General features: G+C 49.3%; 1 protein-coding gene across 3 annotated transcripts in view; it reads right to left on the bottom strand.

Annotated features, from left to right (window-relative positions):
• Positions 1-22,520, bottom strand: part of LARP4B (La ribonucleoprotein domain family, member 4B) — a 75,478-nt gene that overhangs the window by 31,891 nt on the left and 21,067 nt on the right. For 2 of the 3 annotated variants that reach the window (XM_012664944.1, XM_012664945.1), the window contains exons 2-5: positions 20,388-20,505; positions 19,168-19,227; positions 6,849-6,972; positions 6,484-6,624 (exon numbers count right to left, since the gene is read on the bottom strand). In XM_012664944.1, the coding sequence (XP_012520398.1) occupies positions 6,484-6,624; positions 6,849-6,972; positions 19,168-19,227; positions 20,388-20,468 (406 nt within the window). In that variant the 5' untranslated portion in view covers positions 20,469-20,505. Of the gene's footprint in view, positions 1-6,483; positions 6,625-6,848; positions 6,973-19,167; positions 19,228-19,791; positions 19,935-20,387; positions 20,506-22,520 lie in introns of those variants that run through there. The other variant, XM_012664946.1, reaches the window with a different exon arrangement.

Below are 22,520 nucleotides of genomic sequence, written 5' to 3' on the forward strand. Positions count from 1 at the left end.
GTGAGCCACCCCCAGAAGGTTTTTGATTCACTTTGCCCAGTTCCATCAGAGAAGTCACTATCTATGGCAGCTCTAGCCTTACAAAACGTGTTTCTTAAATAAGAACTGGAGGTCAAAATCACTCCTTGATCCACGGGCTGCAGGACGGATGCTGTGTCAGCAGCATGAACTCAACATTAGTATCCTGCACGTCTCCATCAGAGCTCTTGGGTGACCAGGTGCATTGTCAGTGAGCAGTAATATTTTGAAAGGAATCTTTTTTTCTGAGCAGTAGGTCTCAACAGTGAGCTTCGAATATCCAGTAAACCATGCTGCGTACAGATGTGCTGTCGTCCAGGCTTTGTTGTCCCATTTACAAAGCACAAGCAGAGTAGATTTAGCACCGTTGTTGAGGGCTCTAGGATTTTCAGGATGGTAAATGAGCACTGGCTTCAACTTAAAGTCGCCAGCTGCATTATCCCCTAACAAGAGAGTCAGCCTGTCCTTTGAAGCTGTGAAGCCAGGCAAGGACTTCTCTCTGGCTATGACAGTCCTAAATGGCATCTTCCTCCAACAGAAGGCTGTTCTGTCTCTGTTGAAATCTGTGGTTGAGTGTGGCCACCTTCATCAGTGATCTCAGCCAGATCTTCTGGGTGACCTGCCGCAGCTTCTCCGTCAGCACCTGCTGCTGCACCTCGCACTTTCCTGTTACGACGGCCTCTTTCCTGAAACCTCACGAACCAACCTCTGCTGGCTTCAAGTTTTTCTTCTGCAGCTTCCTCACCCTTCTCAGCCTTCACAGAATTGAAGAGCGTCAGGGCCTGGCTCTGGATTAGGCTTTGGCTTAAGGGACTGTCGTGGCTGGTTTGATCTTCTATCCAGACCACTCGGACTTTCTCCATGTCACCAACAGGGCTGTTCGGCTTTCTTTTTTTTTTTTTTTTTTGGCTGTTCGGCTTTCTTATCGTTCATGGAGTAGCACTTTTGACCTCCTTTAAGATCTTTTCCTGGCCGGGCGCGGTAGCTCACGCCTGTAATCCTAGCACTCTGGGAGCCCAGGCAGGAGGATCGCTTGAGCTCAGGAGTTCAAAACCAGCCTGAGCAAGAGTGAGACCCTGTCTCTAAAAAAAATAAAATAAATTAAAAAAAGAAAAAAAACAAACAAGCTTTTTTCCTTTGCATTTACAACTGGGCTGACTGTTTGCCACAAGCGGCCTCACTCTCAGCCTGTCCCAGCTTTCAGTGTCGTCCTCACGAGTCTACTCATTTCTGGCTTTTGATTTAAAGGGAGAGACGTGCAACTCCTCCGTTCGCTCGCACACCAAGAGGCCACTGCAGGGTTATCATGGGGCCCAGTTTCAACCCTACGGTGTCTCAGGGCAGCTGAGGAGAGCGAGAGGCGGGGAAACAACCAGTTGGTGGAACAGTCAGAACAGACAGACTCACCGATCGCTTGCTGCCCAATGGAGACGTGGTTAGCGGTGCCCCAAAACAATTACAATGGTGACATCAAAGATCACTGATCGCAGATCACCGTAAGAGATATAAAAATATTGAAAAATTTTGAAATGTTGTGAAAATTACCAAACGGTGACACAGAGACAGGAAGTGGGCAGGTGCTTTTGGAAAACTGGTGCGGACAGGCTTGCCTGACACAGGGTGGCCACAACCTTCACTTTGTAAAACATGCCGTACCCGCAAAGGGCAATAAAAAAAAGAGGTTATTCCTGCCATCAAAGCAGTGCGATACTGGGGCTAAAACGGACCAACGAATAGGAGGAACAGAAGAGACAGTCCAGAAACAAGCCCAGACCTGCACGGACGACGCCTGACGACCACACGCATTGAGAAGAGCTTTGATCCACACCTCACACCACACACGAAAACTAAATTAAAACAGACCTAAAAATCTAAAACCTAAAACAACGAAACAGGAGAAAACCTTTGTGACCTTAGATTTCTTAGGTACAACACCAAAAGGAAGATTCATAAAAGAACAAAATTGATAAATTGGACTATATAAAAAACTTCAATTTCTGCTTTTCCAAGACACTGTTACGACACCAAAAAGACAACGTATAAATGGGGAGAATGTATCTGTAAATCACACATCGATAAGGACTTGTATTAAAAACACATAAAGAACTGTCAAACACGATAACAGAAAAATCCAGGAAGAAAACGGGCACACAGACAACACCGAAGGGGGCGTGTGCGCACGAGAAGATGCCTGGACTGCAGCGCAGCACGTGAGGTCTGTCCCAACAAGTCAACAAGGTAGGAAACTGAACAATCCACAACTCTTCCTGATCCCCAAGAAGTGATCTGTGACGTTACCATTGTGGTTGTTTTCAGGTTCCACAAACCACACCCAAGAGAAGTGAGCTCACAGAGCAAACAACCGCCCCAGCGTGGAAAACCAGGCAGGAGCCGGAAACTCGGCGGGGACCCGCGGTGGGCCGAGAACACAGAACCGCAGCGTTCTGACAAGCAGACAAGTCTGAGTGCCGAGCCATGGTGTGCGGTGCCCACACATTTGTCAGTTTCACTTTCTGCATCTCCACCGGGTCTGCAGTGGGAGGGGGAGCAAAAGGAACTACTTTGAAACACACCAGAGCACCGTGCTTAACAAAGCCAGAGCTACCCTGAGACTGTTTTCTCAGAACCCCCTGCTGGAGGAAGGGAAACACAATTCCAGCCCCCTCTGGAGAAGACCTGAGAAGCGGCCGTGAGGTTCACGGTCCTGTGACGAGAGCGAATCGCAGGACCGAGCACCCGCCTCCCACTACAGGCCTCTCTGCTGCAGCAAGCGCCTGGCTGTCAAGGAAAACGACAAGGCGAGCCGAAGGCAAAGCGCAGTCTGAAGAGGCAGAGCAAGCGTCAGAACCAGACGCGGCAGGGGAGTTGGGTCATCAGACGGGGTTTAAAGCAAGCACAACGGTACGCTGAGGGCTCTAACGGGCAGAGTGGGCAGCTCGCAGGAACAGATGGGCAGTGCAAGCAGAGATGGAGATCCTGACAAGGAAACAAAGGAGCTGCTAGAGATCAAAACAGTGGCAGCAAGGAGGACTGGCGCTGATGCCCGGCAGGAGGCTGGCACAGCCGAGGAGGGAATCTCTGAGCTTGAGGGACAACAACGGGAACCTCCAAAACCGAAAAGCAAAGAGAGCAAAGACTGAGAAAAGGACTAAGCATTCAAGGGCAGTAGAAAACTACAAAAAGTGTTAAGTTAGTGTCATGGAAATACCGGAAGGAGAAGGAATCGAGAAAGGAATGTAAGAAATATTTGAAACAAATGGTGACTGGAATTTCCCCCAAAGTGATGTCAGACACCAAACCACAGATCCAGGAAACTCAGAGAACATCCAGCAGAATAAATGCCAGAAAACCAGAACTACACCTGGGCACGTCGTTTTCAAGCTACAGAACACGAGAGAGAAAAGAATCCACACAGAGCCAGGGGAAAAAACACTTTACCTAGAGAGAAACAAAGAGTTACATTTCTCTTCCCGTAAATCATGCAAGCAAGAAAGTAGAATGAAACATTTAAAGTGTTGAGGAAAAAAACACCTAGAATTCTTTACCCTGAAAGAAAAAACCCACCAACCTACAATTCTTTATCCGGAGAAATTATTGTTAAAAAGTGAAGGAGAAATGATGTTCTCAGACAAACAAAAATTGAGAGCATGTGTTGCCGGTAGACCTTTCGTATATACATATGCATGAAATGAATGGTGCAGGAATGGGAGGGAGAAATCAGGATTATTTTGTTATTATACGTACTCACACTACCCACGAAGGGATACAGCGTTATTCTGAAAGTGAACTTGGGTCAGTTAAAATGTATATTGCAAAGTCTAGGTTAACCACTGAAAAAGTAAAAAAAGAAGTATAAGAAAATAGTTGAAGAAAGGAAAGAAAATGGAATTATACAAAATGCTAATAAATCAAAAGCAGAAAAAGTACAAGAGAAAAATAGGAAAAAAAGAACACGGGCAACAAACAGAAAACAGTAACAAATACGGTGGGATATTAATCCAATTATATCAATAATCATTTTGAGTTTTGATGGCCTAAACATACCAACTAAAGGCAGATAGTCAGAGTAAATCTAAAAACAACACCCAACTCTGTATGTTGCCTACGAGAAACCCACTTGCAATACAGAGACACTATAGATTAAAAGTAAATGGGTGAGTGGAAAAGAATAAAACACTTAGGAATTAGCTTAACCGAGGAGGTGGCGGACTTGAATGAAGGTGTAGAACACAATCTACAAAACACTGCTGGAAGAAATCGGAGACACGTAAATACATGGAAACACATCCCAGGATCGTGGGCCGGAAGACTTACTAGTGTTGAGGTGTGGCTATTACTCAACGCGATCCACAGCTCCGGTGCAATCTCCATCAAACTTCCAACGAGTTATTTTGCAGAAACAGAGAACCCTACCCTAAAATTCACACGGATCTCAAGGACCTAAAGAGCCAAAACATGCTCAAAACAGGACAGAGCTGGAAGACTCGCACTTCCTGATTTCAAAACTTACTACAAAACTACAGTAATCAAAACAGTATGGTCCTAGCAAAGACAGGCAGGCAGACCAAGAGAGCAGAATAAAGAGCCCAAAAATAAATCCTCGCGTTTATGGCCAAATTATTTTTTGACCAGAGAGCCAAAACCATTCTAACTGGGAAAGGACAGTCTTTCCAACAAGTGGTGCTGGGCAAACTGGATATTCACTGGCAAAAGAATCAAGGTGGACCCCTACCTTACACCATATACAAAAATGAACTCAAAATGGATCAAAGATCTAACTGTAAGACAAAAAAATATAAAACCCTTAGACGACAACATAGGACAAAAGCCTCATGATACTGGATCCAACGATGTTGTCCTGGATATGGCACCAAAGGCACAGCAACATAAGAAAACAGAAAAACTGGACTTTCTGAAAATCGAAAACCTTTGTGCATCATAAACACTATCAGCAGAGTAAAGGGGGAGAAGAGAGTGCTGAGGCCCTCAGGACAGAGTAGAAGGTGTTCTTTTTCTTCTGAAAATAGGTTTAACAAAGAACCAACTTCTTTTGAAATTGAACTTTCCAGACAGATTTCACATGTTGTTATTTCACTGCTGATAATGTTAACAGCCTCCTGTCTACCTTCCATCCTCTGTAAAACTTCTGCGCACCCAGCCTGAGATGTGGGTCACTGAGATTTAGTCTGAAATTTAAATTGTTTGTTTATTTATTTATTGTTTAGAGACAGGTCTCTGTGGCTGGGGCTGGCGTGCTGCAGCCTCCAACTCCTGGGCTCAAGAGGTCCTCCTGCCTCAGCCTCCCGAGTAGCTGGGACTACAGGCGCCACCCCCCCCACCCCCGGCCTGAATTGTTTATTTTGAATCCCTTTCGCTTTCTGCCATTAGGACTCTCACCCCCTGACAGGATATATGACGCCTTTCTATCTTCTTCTCTGTAGAAATCTGTTTTGAATGGCTAGCACTGCCTTCCTGTGCCAGTGACCCTAGTGTGGCTGCAACTGATCCCGGGTTGTGTCATTTCCAAGTCATTAGCCAGTGACTGTTGGGTTGACAAGGAGAAACTAACCAAATTAGATTGCTGCACACTCGTACTTCCTCATTTCAATGTAGAAAACTGCATACGTAGAGGCGAAAAACACTTTAAGCAAATTCAGGATGGCGAATTTATAAGAAAGAAACGTGGTTTCATTTTTTTCCTCGATAAATACTTGTTTAAGTCATTTTACCAAATAATTATTATTTAAAGCAGTAAGCTCCACGAAGTTTAAGAATACCCGAATTGTGTTGTAGAGCACCAGCACATTTCCCCACTTAGGTGACAATTTCTGACTCTGCTGTGTTCTGACGGCCTTACACCAATGAAGGGTGGTGCGCAGCTGTGCCTTGCACCCTGGGGTCTGGCGTCCCTGGTCGCCATGACGACCACATGCTTCTCCACGTTTCCAACGAGGGGACAGGGCCTCGGTGAGACCCACTGAGACCAGCACACGATAAAGACAAAAACGTCACAGGAATTTCCCCAACAGGTTTGCTTTTACGGTGACATTTCCAGTGACATCTGGCACGCCGCACAAGCAGGTCCACAGCTCCTTTCCCCGCCCACTCGCTTCCTGCCCCCTCCTATGGCCACTGCTCCGTGTCCAGGGCCCTCCGCCCAAACTGGCTTCTCCCAATCCCAACACCAACATCCCATCTCGGTACTTCTCCTGACACGCCACACCTCAGTCTTCCGACTCTCCTAACAAACGTGGCTCCGTTTGGGGAACGACTCAGGTCTCCTTGTCCAGGATGCTGCCCTGACCAGGCCTCTCATCTCTGCCCCCACCTAGGGGTGAGTCTAAAGTGGAATTCAGAGGAGGCAGTGAAAGGCACGTCGTTTTGGGGAAGACTCGGCAAGCTGGAAAGAAAACAGACAGACAAGCCCCACGTTCTGCATGAACACGATTCACAGAAGAGCTTTACCCGTCTCGCTGCTTTCGGGCGCAGACTCGCACTCCGAGGGACCCAGCGCCGGCGTGCTCACGTCTGTCTGCCCTGACTCCTGCGCATCCGGCACCGCCACATTCTCTCGGCTTTTGTCACCATCACAACTGGCATCCAACCCTAAAATTAGGAATTTTACCCCAAAAGGCAGGGTTAGAAGAACTTTTCTTAAACAAAATAAACAGTCGTAGTCACTCGACTTCTTTCACTGGACTGTAAAGACCTGCAGGTTCTCAAGCGCCGCGCAGGGTCACAGCCCGTGACGCAGACGCGAGCGCGGACCCAGACGGAAACCAGGGAAGGACCTGAGAGCAGCGTGGCCCCGCCAGGCCGGCCCCACTCACCCTGCGGGCCGCGGTCCTCCCACGTGGCGCTCACGCCATCCGCCGCGCTACTTGCTGCCACAGGTAACACGTGGGTCCCCCACACTTTTGCGTTGGGGTTTAGCTCTGAAACCTTGGCTGGCACCTAGGAGAGATTGGATACGTACATTTGTAACCAGACTCCAACCAAAAACATCTCATTGATTAAGGCAGAGTTAGAAACGCATGTATGTTAAGAGAGTTTAGGCTACAAAGGCTGAGCCTATCTATTTACACATACCTTTAGGAGGAAATCAGGTAGAAAAGTAAAACAATACCTGATGCAGTCAAAACTCTGTTTAAGTCCCCTTTAGATTGCTAAGTTCCGTCTGAGCACACGGCTCTCCAGAAGCGGGGAAATGAGGACACCGTTCGGGCCTCACCAGGATCTGTGTCTTATCACCTGTGCAACTGGCAAATTTAACTGCCAATTTCCTGAACTACCTACCTAATAAAATCACAATTCACAGATTTACAAATTTGAATACGACGTAGATATGTAAGCTTTTAATTATAAATCTTTGAAAACTCACACTAGCAAAAAGTATAGAAAGTGAAAGCTGCTCTAAGAACAAAGGTCTTCTAACGGTCTGGCAAGGCTACCACGAGACCAGAGGAAGCTAAAGCATCCACTGGGGAAGAAGACACAGCATCTCGCGCTTTCAAAAGAACTACTTACTCCCACTCCCGTAAGACCCTCAATGTCATCTCTGGGGCTTTCGTGAAACACAGAATCCCAGTCCTGCTGCAGGACAATCTGCCGCTGATCCCGGCGTTCTGGACACGGCTGAGCCCAGCTCTGCCACGGACAGCCGTGTGATGCGGGGCTGGTTACTCAACCTCTGAAAACCTCATCTGCAAAATGAGTTTCCTGGTCTCCGCCAGGCAGTCAGCAGGGTGCCTGGCACGCACTAGGTACTTGTTACGGAGCTCGGTAAGTCAGATGCTGCAGTCCTCTGCTCTGAACCCTGCGCGCTGCCTGGCTCACTCAGAGTAGAGGATGACGTTCTTACGGCGGCCACAACAACCTCCCCCACACCCCATGCCGGCCGCTCTCTGGCCGTGTCCACTCCCAGGCACGCTGACCTCCTTGCTGTCTCTGAACATGCCTGCTCTTCCCATCCTGTCTGCCCAGACACCCCACCCAGAAAGCCACATGGCTCGTGCCTTCATCTCCTCCGGGGGCTGGCCGTCTTTCCTGGCACATCTTATAAAACTCACAACAGGCCCCTACCACGTGGATCCTCCCCACTCCCTAGTTTTTCTGACGCAAGCCTGTCTTCTGCTCACAAGCCTTGGACACCTCCCCACGTTCTAAGGGAAAGTCACTCTAACTCCAGTTTTACCACCACAATCCTCCAATGACCCTAGACAAACCACTTCCCCTTCTCATCACGGTGTGGGAAGTCAGAGCTGCCAGAGGCAGGGCAAGGATCCTGGTCCCAGGCGCCCCTGGGCAGCTGCTGTGAGGGGAGCAGCACAGACAGCGCCGGGTCCCCTGGCCCAGACACAGGAGAGGGTCGGGAAGCGCCATCGCGAGCCATCAAAAAGCAGGCACAGAGACAGAGCAGACCCACGCTGGCTCAGTGACGCGGCTGGCAGTAAACACTGAAACGACTTCTGAAACAATGGTCGGCTGCCGTGGTTACAACTACAGCGTGCACACTGCTCGTGCCTGGGGTGACTCGTACTTCCTGCTCTTCCTGTCACTGGGTGAGAAGCAAGCATCATGCCCACAAAACCAGATGCTCACACGAGGACCTATCTAAATCCTTCCTATTTGTCTAAGTATTCGTGATAGGCCAAAGAATAGGGTTCCTTCCAGGATGTTACACTGAAACACCGACTGTTCAGCTTCTCTTCTGACACGGCAGCTGAACTCCAGCCCTTTCCTGGCCTCTGCTCCTGCACAGCGCTAGCTGCTCTCGTCTCTCACCCGCCACCTCTCCGACGAGGACCTCAGAATGCTCAGGACACGGCACTGAGCACCGGGACACGGCAGACTCGACCGTGCAGGGGAAAGCGCGGGTGCGGGAGACACCGGATCTCACACACGGCACTGTCAGCATTTGTGCTTCTCCAGCCTGCTCTGCTGTTTTTAAAAACCCATTCCTCTGTTCTCTTTCCTACTCTAGCATTTCTGTAAATCGCCCTCTCCCGTTAGAACCCAGCACACGGAGCCCTCCACCCACTCAGCCAGCTCCCCTTATCTCGTGTGTGTGCTGCACGTTCCCTGAATTGCCAACACCTACCACATGAATCTCTTCTATTTTTAGCACCTTCTCCGGCTGACTGTCGTGTATCGCCAAAACGCGTTTTATAGTTTATACTACAGGTCACCCGCTGTCCTGGAAGTGCAGGTGCCGCAGGCAGCACTTTGGGAGCTGGGTCTCCGAGGCTAGAGCCCGTCTGTGCTCCCCACACGCAGCTCACACGGTATCGCCCACGCCTAGCGCAGCCCTGACCTCAGCGGGGAAGTGCTGGATGTATCTGCTGAGTGAATGGATGTTCAATGAAGCAACAATGTAGACATTGACACTTTCCACTATTTGACAAGTTGTGCAAGATTTTATGCCACGAATGAATGGCACTCTACCCTTAAGCTACTACTACCTCTCAAGTAGCAGTAAGTCCAAATCGAGTATTGGAAACTTCGCACAATTTTAGGCAGTTAACCAGCTTGTGCTGAACGCTCGAGGGAGGAGACGTGACAAGGGGCGACAGAGCGGAGACTCCTGCTGTAACAGGACCTGATGCCCTGGCAGCTGTTGTAACACTGCGGAGCCCACTGTGGGCCGGCCTGTGCTACCCCGTACCTGCACCAAATCGCAGCAAGCCTGCGAGGTGGGCATGACTGGCTCCATTCCACAAGTAAGAAAATCAAGGCGTTTTGTCCACAAAAATGATGGTGATTAGAAAACTGTGTTCAGCGAAACGCAACATTCACCAAGAGTTCATTAACTTTTCATAATTCGCATGAGAAAGAATTTACATTAAACAAAGATCTAAATCTACCACCGCTTCTCTAAAATATGGTTATTCTCCTGTAGCCGCGTGGAACCCAGCGACGATCAAGAACTCTGGTGTCAGGTGCGTGGCTACATCAGTCGTCTTTCTCCACTGATGACGTACGGCTAAGCGAAGCTCACTGAAACCAGGAGCAAGCTCACCTAGGTGCTCACACCCAGAACACTATGCTCCATTTAGAGAAATAACATATCAATTAATAAATTTGTATTTTATGGACATGAGACAGAATGGTCCCCTGACAAGTTACTGAGTAGGAACTAGAGTAACCAATACCGGAGAAAAGAGACAGGCAGGTGGAGACTACAGAACAGGTGAGACAATGGGGAAAGAAACACCCCGAGGAAGCACCGCAGAGTCGCCCCAGGAAGTGAGTGACTCGGAGCAGCTCGCTGACTGCAGAGCCGGGCAAGCGTCTACTTCTGGGTCTTTGTAGGATGGAGTAACAGCTGCTATGCAAGACTCAGTAGACACACATGTCTGTAACAGCACTTTGAAAACCCGAGTTCTGAAAAGCAAGGAACCATCATTAGATGTGGCAACGCCTGCTAATTTAAAGCACTAAGCGCAGACCGACAGAAAGATCTGCACTCTATGCTGACGTTCTAACCAGTGACATTAGCCAACTGCTAATCGTAACCACTTATGTAAAAGATGGTACGCGTATTATTTTAGAGGCCTAATTTTATAGTGTTTTGCCTCCACCACTGTTTAGGAGCAAAGCTGATGAATCTGAGTATAAATCTCTCCAGTAAAAGCCCCATGTGAACATGGGAAGAAAAGAGGCTGATGGGTAGCTCCTTCAACCACAGGGTGGGATTTCTACTTGTTTACTCTCGGGTACTAACATTTGAGCCATGTCTGCCTCCTTAATAACATCAACGGTTTTTCCTGCCCGACGTCACAAAAGTCACTAATAACAATCCACTGGTTGAACGTATGAGATTTTGCTATTGCCACGATGACTTTTTAGTCACGCTGCTTTGGTATGCATCTGTTTGATGAGCAAAACTGAAGAATGCCTGTTGAAGAATGTGTGCATTTATTACAGAATTTCTAGAAAGGCTCAAACTCAGTGCCCACAGAATCATTTGTGAAGCTTCTTCCCCCAGAAGGGCAAGCCCCATCTCAGGGACGGACCTGAGACAGAGCTCTCTGGTGACTCCCACAAAGAAAACAACCAAGATTTTGGAGCCAGTTAAAAGCAGCAAATCTGACCTGCCTTAGACACACACAGGAGAACCTGAGAGCACAGATTTTAAACAAGTTTACATTCTGCAGTGCGACTTACACACTCAGTGGGCTCAAGCGCTGGCAGCAGCACACTACGCCGCCCACGTGATAAGATCCCTCCAGGAAGACGGTCCGGTTGGCAACACGCACAAGCACGAACGGCCCGCACGACGCTGTGTGGGAGGATCGGCAGGGCGTGCGCTGGCGCCAGCAGGAGTTACATGCACCAAGCAGGGAGTCACAGTCTCCGATTCAGAAACTGCTCAGTTGACGCGGCCGTGGTTCACAGCCTTACACAGACATTCAAACAACTGCCCACTGTTTGGAACAAATCTTCATTAATTTAAGTCAAAAGCAATCAGAACATGGAGACCAGCAGATCGCAGCACAGGAGCAAACACTGATGAAACATACTTACTGACTGTCCACGTGGGCTCTGCCAGCCCCAGATCACACCATCCTCTGACACCGGCCGCTCCACGGGGCTCTTCTCCAGCGGGAACGCGGCGGCGTCCCAGTCCCGTGGCTGACTGAGCGCAGCCTCGGCAGAGCTCTGCCCGTCCTCCAGCAAACCTTCTGTGACTGTGTTGGTCCAGAGATAGCCCACGGGGTATCCACCACAGCCATCTGCCAGTTGTTCAGAAAACACCGGATTTGCTAATCCTCCCACCGGGCAATAGGAAAATGCATTCGAAAAATGGGAGAATTCTTCTGGGAAACTCTGCCAATTCGCTTTTGAGGGATTTTCAGGTGTATTTAAGACACCTTCTGTGAGTGAAAACACGTGGTCACTACTTGGCACTACAATTCTTTGGCTGTCAGCGGCGATGCCAGGAGTCGCCTGGGGCGCCCTGCAGGCTGCGCACCTGTCCCCTCGGGTGGGCTCGACACCAGCCGAATAGGGACACCCGCCACACGCACCACGTAACTCCACGGTTTCAAAGATCACCTTCGAACATTCCACAAAGTCCGTCTCGCTGCGTGGAGCAGACTCTTCAATGGTGGGCCTGACGTGTCCTTCTTGGGAGGGGCAGGTACGTCCGTCTGTCCCAGATGGACCCGGGCAGTCAGCGACGAAAGGATCAGTATTGTCTTTCTCCAAATAAAGTCTCTCCTGGTTTTTACATGTTAGTTTCAGTTTACTCAGCCCGGACACATTATTTCCAAAGGTACCAGAAACTTCTCCAGGTGATTCAGAGTAAATCTGCCCCAGCTCCGGGCCTTCCCCGCTATTGGCAGACCTCTTCTCTACCACTCCTGACTGCTGTGTAACTGAATTTGGGCTCTGGCTCAGAGGCGGAGCAGCATCAAGATGTCCACACTCGCAGCCGTTCACTCCGTGGGTCTCACGACTCGCTTCTACAGGGTCAGTTTCAAAACCGAGGTTTTCCGCTACGCCAGAACTAACATACCTTAGTGCACCCTCACAGGGCACTGCCCTGCGTCTCAGCATACTTGCTTCCCACTCAAGGGTTGCTTTAGAATCTGACTTGACATTTTCTATGTCATCTTCACTTCTCTCTCTATAATCAGCTTTCGGTGACTCTTTTCCAGCATTTTCTAACCTGTGAGGGTCGCTCGGCTGGTCGTGGGAGACCCCGACTGAACTCTGCACACGTGCTCCACTCTCTGTGTCGTCCTCCAGGCCCGCTCCCCTTCCTCCCTCATCTGCACGGGGGAGCATGAACACAGAGCACACACGGTCACCCGGGGGAGGTCTGGACCGACCCTGGGACTCTCCGTGTGGGGGCGCTCCTTGCGCCCTTCTGCGTTTGGCGATGCTTCTCCCCTGGACACACCCCATGAGATCTGAAGCGCAGGGTGGGGCCTCCTCTGCCCCACGGCCTGCACGCAGCCCCGCCTGACACCACGACTGCAGCTCAAAAGCCTGCCCACCGTGACCCCCGGGCTCCGGAAGGACAGTCCTGCCCTCCTGGGAATGAGAGGCACCATCTCCAGACTGCAAAGACAGCTCTCCTCTGCCTGCCGGTGGGGGGCTTCTGGCCTCCAAGCCGCTGTCCCCTGTGCTCGGCCCCTCCCTCAGTGCTGGCTCCCGGAGGTGCTCAGGCTTGGGGCCCTCGAGTCCGCTGGGGGCTGCTTCTCTGAAGTTAGCATGAACTGAGAGACGCTCGTTTCCACGGTTCACGGAAGTGGCAAACCTCATGGAACTTAAGTTAATTCTGTCTAGACCAATGGAAAGGACACTCTCTGATCTGCTGACATTCAACTGGAAACAATCGTTGTCTTGTAGCGGTTTCACAGAGCTGCCTTCTCCTCCCCTCTCAGAGTGTGGACGCTGGTCGACACTAGCTATTACGGCCCTGGGTTTACCACTCCCTTCAACACAGGAAGTGGCGCTGAGAAAGCGAAGAGGTGAATCATCCACCTGACTTCCTATGCCTGAACTATGGCTCTCTCTCTCTTCGGGGATGGCACTCACGCATTTCAGTGAGTCACTGAATATGTTACTATTTAACTCGGGGCGTGGGCCAATAATATTATGTAACATACTACTTTCTGTGTAACCTTCAGGGAACCCAGCGCAAGCTGTCACCCTTGCGGCCTCCGCTGGCGCGTTACCAATGTCTGCTTCACGAGGTGCGTCGGTGCCCGTCAAAAGCTCAGAGCTAGGTTTGGTCTTCTCACTGAACACGCCCCTCCTTTCATCTGGACCCCGCACGTCCTGGTGTGAGAGCTCTTCCTGCCGTGGTTTTGACCCTCCTGTCCCCTCCTGCCCCTCACCATCCGGAGGCCAGTCGGCTTTTTGAGTCCCCTGGGAAGGAACAGCTGAGCTGTATCCGCCCCCGGCAGCTGCCTGGTCCAGGGGAGTGCCCCGCTCCGCCCGCGGCGGCAGGCAGTCAGATTCGACAACACAGATACTGTAAAACGCACGCTCTCGCAAATCCGTGTGCTGTTGGCCATCGACACGAACAGGGTTTTCAGCTTTCTTCTCCCCATCAGAGAGAGCTGAAGAGTTGTCCCCACTGCGACTACTGATTTGAGCACTGACTGCTATTTCTTTGTCTGTTAAAGAGGTTTTACAAGTGGCCGGGCAATGGCCACTCACACCAGTTTCTTCCTGTAGGCCCGGGTCAGAGTGCACCGGCACACGCGAGAGAGGCCCGTCATCCTCAGGACGGTCCTGGGGGCCGTTCCCCACACACGGCGGGTCACACACACTCTCAGAGTCCTGCTCAGTAACAGCATCTGAATTCTGGTCACTCTCATCTAAGTTTTCGTCCTTCGTTAAGAACGTACGCGTTAGAGAGGACAGAGAGCTCAACGGCTGCGCGGGTCCGTGCCCCCAGCTGTGCGCAGACCCTGCCCAAGGTCCGGGCCACGCCCCAGGGCCCGCAGCTGCCCTGCTGGCTCCACTTTCAACATTGCGAAGCTCCTCACCTCCAAGGGGATCAAATAATGAAGATAAAGTTTTACTTATCTTGTTCTCCGGTTCCTTCTCCTCCACCGATTTTTGCAACAGGCCAGTTTTCTCATCGTCATTGTCACTACTTAATTCTTTGCTGAAGCAACAACCCATGTTTGAAAGTTCAGAAACTCGTATCGCAATGTTAGCCGTTTTCCGAGCCTCCACAAACACACCTCACACTAACTTGCTGTGGTTCCTGGGGAGAAGCCAACACCCAGACACCAAAAATAACCCCTTGCGCAGGGGTCACATGTCCCTGCCACTCAAATCCAAATCCTCATGACAACAGAGTCCAGCCTGGCAGCCGTCATCCTCTCTGTGCTAAAATCCAGACAGCACAGGGAATCCAAAGGCTCACACCGCAGCAAAAGGACGCTACAGGTTACGTTTCCTTCTTCTCATAAATTCAGTAAAAAACAATGGCAATTATCATCCCAGCCAGAAGGAGGATTTCAGACTTCTGGTTTTTCTGCAGTGTTTCAGTACTTTCGAGATTACATTTCATGGAACGGTGGCAACCAAACAAGTTAGTGTGTGAATCCCCCAAAAGGAAAACAGTGTCGGAAACTTGTTCCTTAAAATTTATACTTATAGTTGTACCTAATTTTCTAGTTTTAGGAAATAACGTCTGTGAGTATTAAGGAACCATCGCTAATTTTGTCAGGCATGAAAACGGAATGGTGTCAGAGAGACATGTTGAAGTATTTATGATAAAATGAGACATTGTCTAAGATTTGCTTTAAACTACTCCAAGAAATACACTAAATATATATACACATACATGACAATTTTAAGCACTTGTGTGCACAGAGGGAGGAAAAGAAAAAACAAGGGCAGAGCAAGGCAAGAGCAGGTAACTGCAAATTCATGAGGGTGCGTTAGTGTTCATTATATCATTCTCTCCACTTCCACAGATGTCAGAAAATCCAATTAAGAAAAAGGAAAGAAAAAGAGAGAAAAAAAATCTACGCCTTCTAGTACCAAAACCAGCAAGTCTCTCAAAAGCACCCGAAGCAGAAAAGCACAGCCGTCTCCTGTCTGGCGGAAAACAGGAGTCAAGTGTAACCAGCCAAGCTGCTCCTGCACCATGGTCTTGTCTCATGTTGACATCTCTCCTGTTTTACTCTCGGTATAAATGATTCTTTCTCTTACTATGGTTCTGACGTGCTATTTTAAGAAACAAAACAAAACCAAGCACAGTGGCTCATGCCTATGATCCTGGCCCTTTGAGAAGCAGACGTAGGAGGATCCCTGGAGCCCAGGAGTTGGAGGCTGCAGTGAGCTGTGATGATGCCACTGCACTCCAGCCTGGGTGACAGAGCGAGACTCTGTCTCCCAAAAAAACAGTACTGTTAAGTCCTCTGCAAGAGAGGTTTTTGCATCTAAAAGTTATGTCTGGTGTCCTATTAATGTTTATTTTTACAAAATGTTAAAATTTTATGATGAAAAGTTTAGGAACTGAATTAATTGAACATAAAGGTAACGGAAATGCTTCCGAATATACTTAAAGATTCAGGTGCTGAAACTGCAGCCAGTGATGATGATGATGACGGCGGTGACAGTCACAGACGTCTCCCAGAGGACTGTGGGACAGGAAACGCTGCCTACACAAATGCAGTCGCTTCACTGGTGGGTCAGGATTCGCACTCTCGGCCACCCTCAGGTGGGTGCTGCTGATCCCACTGCGCAGATCACAGACTGCGGCACCGAGTGCATCGGGAAAAGCTTCAGGTGACACAACACGGCCCAGGCAGCGCGTGACCACAATGTGACGCCGCTCCCTGCGTCACCAGAAGAGAATTAAGCTTCCACATGGAAAACATTCTCCACTCAGGACACACGCCGCCCACACCTGCTGCAGAGGCGGGGGCGGAGTGAGGGGGCACGCACACGAGGTCCTGCAGGGCTGGCTCTCGGCGCCACTTTAGTATGTATGTGATTTCTGGGTATTATTTAAGCTCCCTTGTCTCAGTTTTCTCATCTGTAAATGGAGCCAACTCCGACGCCTATTTCAAACAGCTGCTGCGAAGATTAAGTAAAGTGCTCAGAACAGAACCCCAGCATCACCCCACCGCCCTCACGGTCTGGGCCCAGCCGACCTCCATGAGCTCCTCTGCCGCTCAGATGCTGTCCTCCCCCCTCCACTCCATCCACGAATCCAGCCGACCAGCGCCAGCATGCGCTGCCTCTGCTGTTCCTCCTCCCCGACTTTCCACGCCTGAAAGTCCTTGGTGAAGCCGACCGGGCGGGTCTGCTCTGCGCTGCTGTGACAGAATCCCTGAGACTGGGTAACGAGTAAGGAGCAGCTCTGGGTGCTGGGAAGGCCAAGGTCGAGGGGCCTGCCTCTGGAGGGCCTTTGTGCTGCGTCTTCCCAGGGCAGAAGGAAGCGGCAAGACAGCGCCATGCCAAGAGCTGTGGCTGAACCGCGTATAACTAACCTACTCCCTCGGTAGCAGCATTAATGCATTCGCGAGGGCTCTGTCCTAATGACCTAATCACCTCTCATTAGGCCACACCTCCCAATGCTGTGGCCTGGGCTCAACTCCTGGTTCTGCCACTTTCTAATTCAGCTATCTCAGGAAATTACTTAAGCCTCGTTGTGCCTCGGTTTCCTCAGTAGTAAAACAGAGATAACAGCACCTAGGGGGATCACAAGCATAGGCTAACAGGAAGGAGGGTTACAGCACTGAAGTGTCAGAACAGCGCATGGCAAGTGCCGTGTGGTCGACTACGGCGAGCGCTGTGGCTGCCACCATGTGTGATGTGTCCTCTCACGTAGGAGACACTTACTGAGAGGAGTCAGCTAGAGGTAGACGCTGAGACACACCAGTGAACAAAACCAAGCCCCAGTTTCGATGGAGCTTGTGCTCTAGTCCAGGGAGACAGACACTGAACGCACAGACACCTAACGAGGTAAGAAGGTGCTAACTGCCACAGGGCAAGGAGCCTGGGGCAGCCAGAGGCAAGGAGAATGACGTAGACAGAGCATGCTGAGCTGAACTGCGAGCCAAGAGCCGCAGAGGTGCGAGACGGAGCCTCGCAGACTCCCGGGAAAGGGGTGCGCCAGGACCAGCCAAGGCAGAGAGCCCTGCGGGGGTGCTGGCCGGGGCTGCAGCAGGGTGCCAGACTGCAGACTCTGACGTGTGGCCCAGGAGGGCAGGACCTGGCCTGGCCCTCTCGAAGGGACCCTCTGGCCGCTGTCAGGAAGGAGGGCGGTGGGGCGCCAGTGAGGAGGTGTCTGCGGCAGCCAGGCGACATGGCGTGAGAAGTCCAAACAGGCCAGACAGCCTGGCCACCCGGGAAACTGGGCGCATCACCCCAGTTCGCCCTTCTGATGAGACTCTCAGGTGTCTCGTCTGCAAACGTGCCCTGCCTCTAACATATACGTGTCTCCTATTTTCACAATTTCCACAATCACGGCATGTCTTCAAATTAGCCAAAGCTCACAGAGGGCTTGTGGTAACGTTCTGGTTCAGGATCTAGGAGGTGGAATCCTTGCCTGTGTTTATTTTACAAAAGCTCTCTGAGCCATACGCTTGTGATCTGTCTGTGCGTGTGCTGGTACGCACTGTACCTCAACACGCATGTGAGAGCCCCGTGGCCCAGAAGGCTGCCAGCTGCGACACCCTGGTCGTTGCCCCGCTCGGTCTGACTGTCCTCTCAGCGCAGCTGTTGGCACAGTAAGGCCACCGGAAGTTGATTTGTAAATCAACTGTTGAACAAAATGCCTTGCAGAACTTCAACTGAATACACAACCCTAAAATGAAAAAGAGTTTGCAAGAAACTGTAATATTCCAGATGATACAAATAGCAAGTAGTAAAATTACCAGCTTTTTAAAGAAATGACAGAATTTTCTAAGTTGAGAAAAACTGCTGTTCCTGGTTTCCAGGTCATGAGAGACTATCGTTCAGACAGAACGGTCACAGCTAAAATGTGAAACAAATCTTTGCTTTCTAAAGGCAGGGTCTCACTCTGTTGTCTGGGCTAAAATGCAGTGGTGCAATGACAGCTTGCTGCAACCTCAAACTCCTGGGCTCAAGCAATTCTCCTGCCTCAGCCTCCCGAGTAGCTGGGACTGTAGGTGTACACCACTACACTCAGCTAAGTTTTTTATTTTTTGTACAGAAGGGGTCTTGCTCTTGCTCAGGCTGGCCTCGAACTCCTGGCCTCAAGCAATCCTCCCACCTCGGCCGCCCCAAGTGCTAGGATTACAGGCGCGAGCCACTGCACCCAGCCTGAAACAAATTTTCTCAGTGAAAGCTTCCTATCAAACTTGTGTGCTTTAAAGAACACAGGCTACCAAGATGTAAAGCTGATCATATATATACATGCAAGAGAGTATGAGTGACCCATTAAACACTGTGGTGAATATCTGACAATAAATTAACACACGTGGCACACTGGTGGAACTACGGGCCTAACCCCCACACAAACACACCGGGAAAGGACACTTCCGATACCCAGGGGGTGCAGTGAGGAACCGGTCCTCCACCATTCTGAGAAACATCTACATTTCCTATTTCTTTTTTAACAATAAACATTTGTCTCAAGGAAATATCTGTGAGCTTCGGCTGTGATTAAACAATCTGTGATTAATCTGGAAACTGAATTACCTGACTCAGCGTAGGGATGGAACTTGTCTGAGAAGTGGTCTGAGATACAGGACCATTCATCTGTAAAATCGAAAACAAAGACACCATCACTGCAGGGTAAAGAAACACATGTTCGAACCACAGTAAATTAAGCAAAACTAAACCCACTGAGAAATGCGTATTTTTACAAGTCAAATGCATAAGATACTCAGAATGATGTAGGAACCTTAAAATTCTAGATTTTGAAATTCTGACCGATAAGTAAAATTCCTTATAGTTTTAATGGCGAAAATTAAGAAAAGCCACTTTTCCCAAAGCCTTTTTTTTAATTCAGTGTCAGATGCAAATTTTTTTGCCATTTTGAAACTTTAAATATTATTGCTCAATACGATAAAATTTTTAAATGAACAAAGGTAGTCGAAATAAAACATTTACATTAAAATCCTAATTCACTCTTGGAATACCTCCTCCTATGATGGCTGTGATGTTATTGAAGTATTTATAAACCACTGCATTTTCTTGACTTAGAATACAAAGCTTTAAGCATCCAGAGCTACAACTCACTTCTGCTTCCCATCACCTAGTACCTAGTTCCCTCCACGAAGCCGCCCACCTTGCTCAGACTGTGGGGTCTGGACGCGCTACCTCAAAAGGCGGCCTCTTGACACTTGAGGGCACAGCAGGATGAGGCCACAGAAACTAGAACGAAGTCTCTTGCCCCTCCTCCCCTGGAGCGGGCCGTAACACCCGGTGACCTTCCTGTGAAGACAGGTCCTGAGGGTCCCGCTCTGCAGCCGGAGGAAGGAACGTCACACGGGGACGCCCAGAAGAATCTGAACGCACAGACTCAGCTATGTCCTCCCCAGTCTACTACCGTTAGACCACACCCCTTTCGTCCAGTCACGTTTCTCTACAACTGTCCGCTTCTGCATCAGACTTAGCAAAAAAGAGTGCTCTTGTTTCTTTGGGTCTTCATTTATTTAGTGATAAGTTTCCGTGTCACAGAAACTTATCACTAAATAAATATGCACGCTTTCCCTGTCCATCTGTCTTTTGTTATACACGTCTCAGCCGTGAACCTCAGACCGGTGAGCACTCTCTCTCCTACAGAACCGTGACGTCTCCGTGAAGACCCTGAGGTGCTCCAGCATTACTGCTCTGACGTCCCCAAGTCCACCGCAGAGTCCTTCACCGCAAACACAGGAGACTCGGACCCCCCAGCCCCCCTTCCAGGGACCCACCAGACGAGCGCTGTCCTTGCCCTCCTGGACTCTCTGTGCCTGCGGTTCAGCCACAACTTTAGCGTCCTGGTCAGAAGTCATGGGCTCCACTGGAGGAGAGAGATGCCAACCTCGGATGCTGCGAAACGGCAAAGACATTGAACAGGTCACCTGAAAGGCACAGCACGACTGACTCTTACAGTTCCTAAGGAGCCTTAAAACCCTCAGGTTTTCCAGGACACATGTTTGTACCTCTGGATTCTAAGTAGTTTAAAGAAGTAATTCTGTCTTAACAAGTCAATCTCTTTCTCACACCAATTTGGTGACAATGACCATACTGGAAAACTTGGAAATCACGTGCTAACACAGACAAACCTGCTCATGCCCAGAAACTCATGTTTTTTTACAAAGAGAAAATTAATGGGTTATATCCGAGATATATAAGGAACTCGAACAACTCAATAGCAAAAAAAAAAAAAAAAAAAACCAAAACACAAAACCCTGATTAAAAAGTGGTCAAAGGACACGAATAGACATTTTCCCAAAGATATAAAAATGGCCAGCAGATGTATGAAAAGGTGCTCACCTCACTCATCACCAGAGACATGCAACCTAAAACAGCACGAGACACCCCCTCACACTTGTGAGGATGGCTGTCATCGGCAAGACGAGTCCTGGCGAGGGTATGGAAAGAGAACTCACGTGCACTGCTGGTGGGAATGTACACGGGTGTAGCCATAAGGAAAACAGCAGGGAGGGTCCTCAAAAGTTTTAAAACAGAGCTACCATCCGAACCAGCAATTCCCCTCCCAACTATATATCCACCACCTGACAAGAATACCTACACCCCATGTTCACTGCCACGTTACACACAATAACCAAGATACGGAAACAATCTAAGTGTCTGTCGGCGAAAAAACAGACAAAGAAATCATGATACACACACACAGGTGGAGTATGATTCAGCCGTAAAAAGGAGGAACTCCCGCCATAGGCTACCGTGTGGGTGCACCTGGGGGACACTGTGCTGTGTGAAACGAGCCAGGCACACAGGACAAATACTGCATCACCTCACTCATACGGACAGTCTACTTAAAATAACAGTTGAATACACAGAAATAGAGTAAAGTGGTGCTCACCATGGGGTGGGCAGGTAGGAAACGGGGAGGTGAATATCAAAGGATACAAAGTTACAGATATTCAGGATGAATAAATCTAAAGATCTGAGGTACAACATGAGAACTACAGTTACACTGTACACCGGAAATTTGCTGACAAAGTAGATTTTAGGTGCTCTTATCACACGCAAAAGAAGGGTGATTATGTGAGATGGTGGATGTATCCACTGGCCTGACTACAGCAACCATTTCACTGTGATATCAAAATACCACGCTGTACACCTTAAATACACACAATTAAAAAATAAATAAAAACAGGGGTAGGCACAGTGCCTCACGCCTGTAATCCTGGCACTCTGGGAGGCTGAGGCAGGAGGATCCCTTGGGGCCAGGAGTTCAAGACTGGCCTGGGCAACATAGTGAAACCCCATCTCCACAAAAAATAAAATAATTAGGTGGGCATGGTGGCATGCGTCTGTAGTCCCAGCTACTCAGGAGGCTGAGGTGGGAGGATCACTTGAGCCCAGGAGTTTGAGGCTGCAGTGAGCTATGATGAGGCCACTGCATTTCAACCTGGGTAAGAGCGAGACCCTGTCTCAAAAAAGAAAGAAATAAAGAAATACCAAAAATTACAAAATTAATAGAACTCCAGAAATTAAAACACATATAGTTTTTAATGAATCCCAAATTTATACACAGTAAGTCCTCACTTAAAAGGTTTTGGAAATGGGGACTTTAATCGAAAGGACACATAATGAAACCAATTTTACCACGGGCTAACTGGTGTAAACAAGAGGTAAGTCCCTACAGCATACTTCTGGTCACAAAAACATCTCCAAACTTCTAGATAAAGACCCAAAGCACTTCTAATATCAAACACAGAAATAAACTCGAGCTGCGCATATATTTAAGAGAGATTAATAAAAACAAGTGAGATAATCACCCAACTTTCAGTGAATTGGTGAGTGCCACCAGTGGTCACGGCGGTGGTGGGCCACGTCGGGGAGCAGACGTTTGCAAAGTGGGAACTGCCAGG

This window comes from Propithecus coquereli, unplaced genomic scaffold (genome assembly GCF_000956105.1).
Source record: "Propithecus coquereli isolate 6110/MARCELLA unplaced genomic scaffold, Pcoq_1.0 Scaffold94, whole genome shotgun sequence".
In the NCBI taxonomy this organism is placed as follows: Eukaryota; Metazoa; Chordata; class Mammalia; order Primates; family Indriidae; genus Propithecus; species Propithecus coquereli.